Below are 11802 nucleotides of genomic sequence, written 5' to 3'. Positions count from 1 at the left end.
ACACACACACACACACACACACACACACACACACACACACACACACAAGCCAAAGCACTGTTTATACATTTTAAGGGGGTCAGGGGCCGTCCTGAGCTCGTAGCCTAACTTGGCAGTATCATCCACATGGTGCTGGGTTTCGAGTGATGAAGGATATAAGACTGAAGGGGTCATGGGTCATGGATTCTTCCTTCATTGTTTCAAAGAGCGACTGATACCTGGAGGCAGCCTTTGACAGGGGGAAACCCTCACGGGGGCCCTGAGAAGACAAGTTTAAGAGGTCATTGCAGGAATCTGTGGAAGTGAAGCCTAGATTGCATTGGAAACCCCAAGATGTCGGAGATGTGGGAGTGGAACCAGCCCAAGAGAGAGAAGTATGCTACAGGCAGCAAAGCCATAGGAGTAGAGCCATCTACCCTTTGCCACTGGACACAGAGCTGTAAGATTTGGCATTTGCCCTGCCAGGTTTTGCTTTGTTCTATTATTTCTTTCCTGTGCCCCCTTCCTCCCCTTTGGGATAGAAATGCAGACCCTGGGCCACTATATGTTGGAATTCTATCATTTGATTTTTTTTCCCAAGGGGTCACGGTTAAGAGGTTGCCTTGAGTCTTGGAAGAGACTTTGGACTTTAAAACAGTGTTGAGACTCAGAGGCCAAGGGGACTTCTGAAGCTAGATGAAGAGGGACTGAATGCATCTTGCACTACAATATGGCATGAGTCTCTGGGGTCAAGGGGCGGGATGTGGTGGTTCGAATGAGAAATGACTCTCATAGGTTTGGGCATTTGAATGCTTTGTCCCCCGCTGGTGGCACTGTCTGTGAGTGGCTGTGGAATCTTTGGAGGTCTTGCTCTACTTCCTGTTTGCTCCCCATGTTTTGTGCTTGATAATAATGAATGGTGATGCTACTGGTTTATGTACTTGCCACGCTATGCTTGTTACTGTTATTTTGGGTGCATATTCCACTTAAAATGCTGTGTTGGCCAGACCCAGCCTCATGTACGCTATGTTTAGGATGTCATTTCATGGCATCGCTTTCCTGATGTTTGATCTAATCCTGATGTAACTGTTTTGATAGTGGTCCTGGGAAGTGAACCCAGATCTTTGTGCATACCAAGCACACTGTACCATCAGCCTACACCCCCAGCCTCATCGCAGGCTATTTTGTTCACTATGGCCTGGAGGCAACAGAATATGCACCGTAGAGGCCGGGTGTGTAGGAGGTTAGGCCGCTGAGGTTACGTCAGTACGCTCTACCATGCTCACACAGTGACAAAGCTGCCTAATGACACGTTTCCAGTAAGGTCTTCCTGGTGTTGCACATTTCAGAGCTGTAATTTTAACTACAAGGTAATAGGAACTGGAGAGATGCCTCAGCAGTTAAGAGCACTTGCTGCTCTTGCAGAGGATCTCGGTTTAGTTGCCAGCACCCACATGGCAGCTCATAAGCGTGTGTAACTCCAGTTCCATGACTTCTGGGGGTACAGGTGTGAATATGGTATACACACACACACACACACACACACACACACATACACACACAAGTTAATAAACCTTTAAGAAACAAATGCAAGGTAGGATACAAAGATCAGAACCAGTACAAAGGAAAGAAGGATGGAAGGAAGGCGAGAAGGAAGGAGAGAAGGAAAGAAGGAAGGAGTATTTTTCACTTGACAAATGAACCTGGCCTGGCCTAAGCACGGCCAGGTTTTAGAATACGTAGTTGGAAGAAAAAGCGCATCAGAGAGAGGAACAGAGGCAGGAAGTGGCCCTTTGGTGGAGGCCCAGCATGAGTGTGAGATGAACTGGGGCGAGTCTCGCTGTCTCTGAGGAGCTGAGCCACAATCGATATGTCAAAATTCCAAAAAGACAGACTGCCGCCGTTCAACATCAGTCCAAACTTTCTAACCCAAGAAGCTGCGGACTCCATGGTAAAGCAGTGGCCCCCGCTTCTCTGCTGGGCTGGATGATTTTCAGCCCTCTCTCAACTCCTGGACCTAACGGAAACTACTTCATCATTCTACACCTCAGCTCTTCTCTGACCTGAGAGTGGCAACTGCCTCAGTGTTCTTCGATTGAGGTGAGGCCTGGCTTAGCCATCGTAAATGTCAGCCCACCGTGACTATAATGCATTGCACAGCTTGTAAGTTTTTCCTGCCTGGAGGTTTCTCATCTAATCGCTTCACTTAAACAGCAGCTCCAAAAAATTCTCCCTGCCTCCCTCCCTCTCCCATCCTCACACACAGACAGCGCCTTTAGGCCCAGTGAAGAGGCATCCTTCTCTGTATAAACCTTGCAAAGGAACCTGTGGACTTGCAGGCCCCATCCTTGGATGCTGAGGTGGTCAGCCCCATTCCAGTGGCTCGAGAGCACCCCACTCAGCTCGGTGTTCCCAACAGGCTCTCAACAGACCCCACAGTGCCATCCAAGTCTTTCCAGCTGATCATTCCCTGAGTCCACCTTCTGAACCACCTCAGGCAGTGCAAAGCTCACCCGCAAGTACATGGAAGGGGCCGGGCTTAGGGAGCTGGCGTGACCATGAAACGCTGCATGTGCAGGGCTAAGGGAAAAGCAGAGACTGCAGGCATTTTCTCTGTCCTCAAAGAGCCTCCAGGAGATAACGAGCAATTATGCCCTGCTCTGAAAGCAGCCCCTCTCTAAAGGCTCCTCGGGGCCTGATTTTCGCTCCAACCATGAAGCTTGCTCAAGGCTCCCTGCTAATTCTCTTCACTCAAGCCAGTCTTATTATCGAGGCTGCATTTTGGCCCAGGCAGGGGCATTCTTTTATGGACAGTACTTAAGAACTTTCAGAAAGCAATTTCCCATGTCCAGGAGTGTCTGGGGAAATATGGCACAAGTACCACGTGACCTACCCTAACAATCTGCACACTCAGAACGTCTCTTTCATCACAGGTGCATGGACAAACACCCTCTTCTCCAGACACAGCATTCAAAGCCTCACAAACACTCCTCCCTGATGCTCATAGTGACAGAGATTTTTGTAGAGAAAATTTGAAATCCAGCCACATGGCTGCTCTGGCAAGGGATCACATCTAAAGACCTTTTAGGTCTTGTGATCTGGCTGGCATGCAGACACACCCTTCCTGCACACCTTTAATCCCAAACAAGGAAGGCAAGGTTAGCTTATGGATGGAAGCAGCAATGTTGGAAAATTTAGGTGCAGACAATATGAAGAATCAGAGAAAGGTTTGACAGATGAGTCGGAGATAGGCTATGCCCAACTCTCAAGACAGGAAGGAGAGGCTACTTAAGGGCAGTGCAGGGAAAGAGGGAGTCTTAACTGAGAGTTTCCTACTGAGACAATTTTAGACAGACAGGTTGAAGAGAGAACAAGCTGGACACACGTGAAGACAACAAGCCTAAGGAGGAGCCAGATGATTAAAATGTATTGCCAGAATTAGTTTAAGGCTAAGCAGAGCAATTCAGTCAGAAGCTAACGGAAGCCGGTGTGAATCAGTCAGCTTGGAATGGAGTTTAGGTTAGAACAGCTGAGTTGAATCCGCCAGCAAGCGTTCAGAAAGAGCTAGAAAGGCTTGGGAATGGCTCTCATCTCATCCCTCTATCTGAGGAAACAATAGATGTTCCCCCTTGCTGCTGTATCCCCCAGGACTAGCAACAAGATTGGCAGAAAAAGACTGGAACATTTAAAGCTCGGGCCATTTCCCTAGGTGTGTGTCGGGTGCTGGGGGTAAACGTCCCAGACCCAAACCCCGCCAACTCCCCACCTCTTGTTTAGGCGATCCTGGTACTGTTTCACTTCCCCACTGCGTGGGTGGCCGCTCTCTACCAGGTTGTTGGCAGCAAGGTTCACACCGTCAATCTGAGCCATCAGTGTCTTCATCTCCTGGTCCAGGATGTCAAACCTGAGATGGACAGAGAACACGAGGAGCAGTGAGCGGCAGCAGATCCTATGGTCTCCAGTGGTTCCCAGTCTCCAGATGTGCAGTTCTTGCTTCTTCCCTCTGCATCCTGAATGTTTTTGCCTTGGGGCGAGGACGGGGGAGAAAGGAGACAGATATGCTGGTACACCCTAATTTTTGGTTCAACGGGTTCAATTTTATGTCTTGGTATTTCTGGACCAAGTTAGGAGACAGATGGCTCCTTACTATACAGATAATAGCGCCACAGAAAAGCCTGAAGCAGAGCGGGCTGTAAAGGGCTTTCAGTGTTGGGGTCGGCAAAGGATTCAGTCATCCCAAGGACCATCTGCCATACATCCACTGTCTTGGCTGCTGTTCGACCCTAATTCTGTCACCCAGAAATGTTGGCTGAAAGGCACCCTGCCATCAGCAGAAGCTCCATCCCTGGGATGGGTAAGGGAGAGCTGCGGAGGGAAGGAGGCCAACTTTTTCTGGCAAGAGTCCAGTACCCTCTAGCACAGTGATTCTTAACCCTTGGGTCGTGACCCCTTGGGGGGGTCAAATGACTCTTTCACAAGGGTCGCCTAAGACCATTGGAAAACATAAGATATTTACATTATGATTCCTAAATCAGTAGCAAAATTACAGTTATGAAGTAACAACAAAAATAATTTCCTGGTTGTGGGGGAGGTGAACATGAAGAGCTGTGTTAAGGGGTTGCAGCATTAGGAAGGTTGAGGACCGTTGCTCCAGCGTCAGTGTAGGACCGTCTTGGCACTGATCCAGGGAGCAGCTCCTCCTTCTCCAGGATGTTTGGATTCTGTGCTAGGCTGCTGAGATGTCGAAAAACCTGAACACCTGCCTCCATCCACAGCTGGAGCACACTTCTCCATCACCTGACCACTCCTCCATCCTCAGACCCCTCCACTCATCTACAGCCTGAACATGTCCTGCAGCCAACACTGGAGCACCCTTCCATCCACTGCCTTCGAATCATCCTCCTCAGCCTGAGCATTGCCACCCACCCCCACCCCAGCAAGATCACCCCCTCCACAGCATGAACATGCCCCAACCCCTGTCCAGGGTGCTGATGGAATCGGAGTACCAGAAGTGGGAGTGGCCTTGGAAACCTGTGGTTTATAAACTGGTCTCTGCGGCTCCTTGTGGTTCTCTGGCTTAGGGGCTAGCATAGAGAGTTAGAGATGACCGAATCCCAGCCTCTCAAGGCCCATACGGCCACAGCACCTCCACTTTTCCTGTGCTCCATGCTCAGAATTCATCTGAGCAAAGACTCCTCTAGCTGAGAAGCAACTGAATAAAAAACAAACAAACCAACCTTTGTCTCAGGAACTATGAGAGCCCCAGTGGGTGAAGAATGGGAGGCTCCACAGTCAGAATAGAAATCAACTTTGTAACAAAGAAGGGTGGGTCTAGGCCCAGCCCTTGGGTGGGGAGATGTGAAAGGCTGAGCCTCTCTGACCTGTGCTGCACCACCTCCAGGTCCTCCAGCGTGGTCGGGATATCCATCTGGTCCAGCCACTTCCCCTTCTCGCTCATCCACAGCTCGCAGGCGTCTGACTCCCCAAACACGGTGTACAAGTCCAGGGCGTCCTGCAGCCTCTGTCCGCGCACATCTGCCTGGGCCATCACCTGCTGGTAGAGCTTCCTGAGGGCCTGCAGGCGACTCGTTACATCCGGGGAATCTCGGAACTCCTCGGGGAAGCCCTGGGCTTGGTGCTCCAGGTGCTCCATCACCCCGCGGCTCTCCTCCAGCTCCTCCAGGAACTCCTTGTGCTTCTTCCCCAGGGCCCTTGTGGCGCCTTCATCTTGCCCCACGTCCTCCCCGGAGAGGAGCCGGTGAGCGTCCTGCAGCCAGGCCTTCAGGTCGTCCGCGTCGCCCTGGAACTGGAAGAAGTTCTCCGCATCCTGCAGGTCCCTCTTTCGAAAGGCAGCCAGCTCTTTCAAGTGCTCCCACTGGGCCGATACTTCCTTGACCCGGGTCTCGATCTGTGGGTGTCCAAACTGCTTCTGTGCAACCATGCCCTCGGCCTCCTGGAAGATCTGCCCCAGGTGGGCATCCAGCCCACGGAGCTCGTCCTCGAAGGCCTTATGTTTGCGCTGTAAGATAAGCACACTGGTCAGGTCCTTGCCGTAGTCCAGGGAGGAGTAGATCTGCTCCTTTTCCTTGATCCAGCTTTCGGCCTCATCCATCTCCCAGAAGAACTTCCAGAGCCTCTTGGATTGCTCCAGCTGAGCCTTCCGTCCGGCCGCCATGTTGCTCAGTTCACTGAAGCACTGCTCCAGGTGGCTGACACGGTCCTGGATGACCTGGGGGTCACAAGGCTGGTACCCTGGAGGAAGACAAAGAAAGGGAAGGGATTTGCTTATAGGCGAGCTTCAGGTCAGGAGCACACAATCGCAAAGCTTCCATCTCTCAGGGTCTTGGGGACCTTGTCTATGCCGGGCAAACGCTCTACCACTGGGCTGTGTCTCCAGTCCTACAAGGTCCTTTGGGATTAGATGCATGGGTTCTCAGTTACTCAAAGGACTGGCCAGATTCTTTATAACTGGTTCCCACGAAACGTCAGGAACAAGGGAGATTAAAAGTTGAGTCAGTTCTTGTAGAAATGTACATGACATGAGATCTTAAAAAACTCGGTTACACATCTCCAGGAGGTAATGAACCCTCTTGTTCAGGACAAGAAACTGGAAGCACAGTCTCAGACACTAGCGGAAAGAACGGAAGACAGACAGATGACTGTTTATGGTGCTTGTGGACGTCTTCCTGGTTATGGGCTGTCGAAACAGCCTGCCCTTGGGAGAGCTTCGTTACCCTTCAAGTTTTGCACACCATCACCCGAGGAAAAGAGACAGAATTCTAAAGCTGGGTCCAGAATGGTGGGGTCTCCCATGAGTGGCCTCAGCGGAGGGGGCCCTCTCCGCCTCACCTTTCCCTTCAGTGAACTGTAGGGTGGCCGCTGTGATGGCCTTCACTTTGTCCCCTTGGATGGCAATATCGGCCTCCATTAGCCTGTGCTTCTGGAGCAGGTCCTCGACCTCCAGCAAGTGCTTCCCAAATTCGGCAGACAAGATGTGAGCCTGGCCGTGGGCAGGGTAGGAGGAACAAAGTGAAGTGAAGAGGAAGGGCAGACATCGCCAGAGGGGGTGTGTGCATCTTAGCTGGGCGAGGCGGCTGCTGCTCTGATGCTACAGAGCAGGATTTCCTACACAAGGATGCCCTCTGGAATCTCCCCTGGACTGTCCTACGAAACCTCAGACCTTACTCTCATCTACAGCATCCGTTTCAAGGTCTGCAGCCTGGGCATGTTTAGATTTAGAAAGCTTGTGGTCAACGTCAGACTTCCTCCCAGACCTCCTGCAGCAGGGGGAGAGAATTCAGACTTCTTTGGTCTCCCCTTGTGCAGAGAGGAGTCTGCATTCTAACCTGAGTTGAAGCCCAATTACCCAGAGCCTGATTCTCTGGGCATCTCATTACCCATCTACCTCTTTCTAATTCCTGCAGGTTGATGCTGAGGCAACCACTAACCAGGATTCCTCAATATTGGAAACATTGTGAACAAGGGCTGGTGACGTATCTGTCCTTTCTCCACTGTGACTAAAGAGACATGACCGGAGGGCAGGTATTTAAGGAAGCACGCACGTGCGGACTACAGAACGGGGTGTGGGGTGGGCCCCGGGGCCCACCTTGATCTCATCCATCCAGTCGATACTGTGCAGCATGTCCTGGAAGAGCTTCTGCAGTGCCAGGGTGGCCTCGAGCCTCTGGCGCCGGGATCGCAGCAGCTCCTGCAGGTAGCTCCAGAGCCGGAGGACGTTGTCCTTGCGGGCGATGATGCGCTTCTGATCGTGGTAATTCTCCTTCTCCAGCTCCTGCGCCAGATCCTCCAGGGCCTTCACCCGTTCCTCATAGGCAGCCGTGTCGGTCTCAATGGCTTCGTGCTTCTTCTTGGCGGCCTCCACAGCTGCCAGGTCATACCCAAAGTTATCCTGCCCCCGGGGGAGGAGAAGCAAAAACAACAAACAAAACAGCAGCTCAATCAGGTTCCCCTGGGCTCAGACTCGAGGACTCCCCGAGGCACAGCAACCAGATGGGAAAAGCACATTTCTACAAAGGAGTGATCCCTGCTGTCCCCTGCGGCCTGTCTTATCAGAGCTGAGCTTCTCCGTGAGTCACAAGTACCTCTAAATGTCCCCAATTATTCTCTGCGCCCCACACACAGGTGAGGTTAGTGCTCATTACGGAGTCCTCTGCAACTTTCCATCCTTTGAGAGCATCTATCCATTTCTGGTCGAGGAGGGGCCGCCTCGGCCAGGATCCCACATCGCTGTAAACAGATGGTTTACCCACGTACTATCTGGGGCGCACGCACGCTCTCCAATGCTCTTAGAACACTCGCGATCCCCTTAACAGGCAGAATTTAATTTGATTCTAAGCTCTAAATGGGAGGGAACAGATGCTCGATGGGGAAATCAGCCCTGGGGTTGACTGTTAGCCAGTGAAATATGATCCAGGCCTGGTGGCCGAGACACCAAAAGGCGCGCTCTGCTTTAACCCCGTCCCCAAAGAAGAAGCGTTAATGTCAACGCTGACTCCTGGGTCTACACTCAAGCTACAGCCATCAGAAGACACTTTGGGGGTCCCGTTCCAGTATGTGAGGCTCTACTCTACAAAAGGAGACTTAATACAGGCCGGGAGTGTAACTCGGTGGCGAAACTCTCGCCTCACGTGTGGCAAGGTCCGCGGTCAGACCTCCAACGAGACAAACAGAGAGACACAGAGAGAAAGAGCCAGATTTAAATCCTTCAGGGTCTCTCTTCAGCCATAGGGTCAATCCAGCCGAACACTGCAAGGCTGAGGAGGGGTTTCTCTGGCTGCTCCTGAGACTGGCTCGGGCTCCAATTCCGTCAACAGGGGTGGCCCTGAAGCACTTCCCCTCTTCTGCCATGGCGTGCCCCCCTTACCTGGGTCACGAGGCGCTGGTTTTCATTGAGCCACGTCTCTCTCATGGCAGCCTTTCGGTCGAAGCGCCGCGCCAGCTGCTCCAGTTTCTCCTGCCGAATGAGCTCGCTCCTCAGGGCCAGCTCCCTTTGGTACTCAGCTTCCTCCAGGCTCTCCCAGGCCTGCATGGGGCAGAGGAGAATTCTTGGGGAACAGGAAGAATCTGGGAGCTTGGGGTTGTCTTTCATGTACCTGACACTGGAATGACTGTATAAATTGAGGGAGATTCTGCCACTATGGGGTAAGGTGGTGGCAGTTTAATGTTAAGTAAAAGTCCTTTAATTTTTTGTTTTTGTTTGTTTTTGGGTTTTTTTGTAGCCTTGGCTGTCCTGGGACTCGCTCTGTAGAGCAGCTGGCCTCGACCTCACAGAGATCTGCCCGCCTCTGCCTCCTGAGAGCTGGGGCTAAAGGCGTGTGTCACCATGCCTTAGTCAAAGACTTCCCAGATTCACCGCCCCCTAAGCCCGCCTCAAGACACTGGCTTAATAATACAGTGTTTTCCACCTTTGTAGATACTCAGCAAATCCCTGTTGACCAAAGCGCTACCCCCATTCTATCAGAGCTTCCAGATGGTGCTAAGTCTCCAAGCCGCTGAAACATCACACAGCATTTTCCTTCTGTCACGCGTAATTAATGTTCTAAACTCCAAGACTCCGTAGAGGACAGGCTACCAAAAATGGCCCCGAAGAGTGATTCTGGGTGCCTCAAGAGACCGAAATGTGAAGGGCACGGAGCACAGTCTGACCTCTTTAGAGACATTCAGAGGACTCCCCTAAATAGCCAGCATGTAATTAATGCCAAATAAAGTGACCAGGTCTAGCCCTGCTCAGTGGCCAGCCCCCAACTCCTCCTCAGGAGCTCAGATGGGCAATTCAGATCGCCACGATACCCGGTTGATGTCAGACACCAGCTTCCCATCGTGGGGCGTGTACACTTTCTGATTGTTGGCTCTCATCCGGGATTGGATGGTGAACAGAAGGACTTCCAGGTTCCCCTTCTCCTGAAATCTGTGGGGAAGAGAATTTCGGGATACTGGTATTGAGGTCCTCACAGACAAACTGTTTGCTGAAGTCAGTGTGGAAAGCCTGACATCACAGATCTTAGAAAGCAAAGCATACTTCCTTTAAAGTCAGGGAAAGCCAAGATATCTGTCTCTCACTGACAGGGATCAGATAAGAATTTTCATATTTACACCCTCAGTTCAGAGAAAATGCAATGGCTATCAGAGCACTCATTTGCTTCCACGGGGATTAGTCAACTGGAATATTTGGGTATCTCTAATAAATAACCAAGTTTTACCAACCCACACAAAGAAACCCTTTTCTGTCCTACAAATGAAGGCTTTTCAGACAAATCGTTTTTAGTCAGTCAAACCTCAGAAGCAGTGTTATCCACACAAGAACATACCGCATGGAAAACAACTCTTACCCCAATCTCAATTAGCTGGTTCTCCCCAGTCCTACAGGCCAGATGTGTTCAAGGGGCAGGAGGGGAATAAGGGCAAGGTCCAACAAAGGGTGCACTTCACCTTTCCTCATGTACCGAGAGTCTACCCACTTCTACTCTTGAACACAGCACCGAGGAATCCGCTGTGTGCCCAGCCTAACATTCCTCCGTGCTCAGAAGTGCTTAGGAAGCCTCAGGCCCTGAAGCCCTGCCGGTTCGGCCAAGAGGGTAACAGCTGTGTATACTGGGCCTGATGTTATCAGTTCTGAATTTAGGACATTAAAAGTGGGTTAGTGTCAGACTGGAAACCCGATTCCAGGGTTACAGAACGTCCTGGGCTTCCGTGTCTCACTTTTCCCTATCTGAGAGACCCGGATGGAGAGCGTGAGACGAGAGAAGGAAGAAACAGAGGGTGTCGTTGATGAGCTGGAAGCCTCTTCTCAGAGATAGACAAACTAACAGCAGGGAGCCTGGAGCTCCTGATTGCACGTGCGTGTGGGCACCCTTGTAAACGCACACGTATGTACGTATGTGCCTGCATAGCTATGTGTACCCACACGGCCGTGCATGTGCTCGCAACATGTGCTGTGGCTTCTTGCATACACGCATGTGCATGGCTGTATCTGTACGTGCTCGAGTAGTTATGTGTGGTTGTATACGTCTGTAGTCATTATTCATGAATGAACAGGCGTGGGCACGGTTACTGGTGCATGTGTGGCTGTGTGTGCACACATGGGGTGGGGCGAGGCAGGGCTCCTGAGAAGCAGGCTTAGCGCTTTGCTGATGAGCGGTGACAGATGGGAAAGAGAAAGACGCACATACTCGATGACCACAAGGCCCCGTGCAGGGCACTTGGGGGCTGATACTACAGACGCCACAGCCTGAAGAGAGACCCATGGCTCAGGGGACAGGCTCATTAAATACCAGCTCTCCGAAGAAGACCAAGATGGCTCCTCTGTTGACCTTAGGAGTCTAGAAAAGCACTTTCTTTGTCTATAAGCAAAGGTTACTCATCAATGTCAGTAAGCTGGAGGGCACGGAAGTGAGGCAGCCAAGTAGAACGGGGACAGATGTCCTGCTATCGAACTCAAGGATGTGCCTCACAGATATGCTTCGTGGGACCCAACCCCAAGCTCTTGACTTCTCAGCCCCCAAGGACTCCACTCTCCCGAGTGCCTTACTTGGGTGGCTTCTCCACAGTACGGTAAGTGCTGAAAGCCTGCAGCTGCTGCTGGACACCACTCAGTGAGTTGGCAAACTTGCGGCTGTTCAGGACGCTGATGGTTTGCTCAATCCAGGTGAGCAGGTCTGAGGCTAGCCCACTGTACTTTTCAATCATCTTCTCCGTCTCGATGGCATGGTCAATGACCTAGGGAACCGTCTTGTTACTCATTCGCATCAGAAGGGAAATGTCACCTACAGTGCGACCAAGGAGACCTACCATCATTGTGAACTA

At 51.5% G+C, this 11802-nt stretch overlaps 1 protein-coding gene across 1 annotated transcript in view; it reads right to left on the bottom strand.

Moving 5' to 3' along the window:
• Sptb (spectrin beta, erythrocytic) overlaps positions 1 to 11802 on the bottom strand; it is a 117409-nt gene that overhangs the window by 34536 nt on the left and 71071 nt on the right. The window contains exons 9-15 of the mRNA XM_055595459.1: positions 11528 to 11715; positions 9790 to 9907; positions 8864 to 9022; positions 7586 to 7888; positions 6829 to 6979; positions 5361 to 6231; positions 3746 to 3883 (exon numbers count right to left, since the gene is read on the bottom strand). Of these exons, the coding sequence (XP_055451434.1) occupies positions 3746 to 3883; positions 5361 to 6231; positions 6829 to 6979; positions 7586 to 7888; positions 8864 to 9022; positions 9790 to 9907; positions 11528 to 11715 (1928 nt within the window). The remainder of the gene's footprint in view (positions 1 to 3745; positions 3884 to 5360; positions 6232 to 6828; positions 6980 to 7585; positions 7889 to 8863; positions 9023 to 9789; positions 9908 to 11527; positions 11716 to 11802) is intronic.

The sequence above is a fragment of the Psammomys obesus genome, unplaced genomic scaffold, assembly GCF_907164565.1.
Source record: "Psammomys obesus unplaced genomic scaffold, mPsaObe1.curated_primary_1811, whole genome shotgun sequence".
In the NCBI taxonomy this organism is placed as follows: domain Eukaryota; kingdom Metazoa; phylum Chordata; class Mammalia; order Rodentia; family Muridae; genus Psammomys; species Psammomys obesus.
This window is presented reverse-complemented; position numbering and strand designations above follow the sequence as displayed.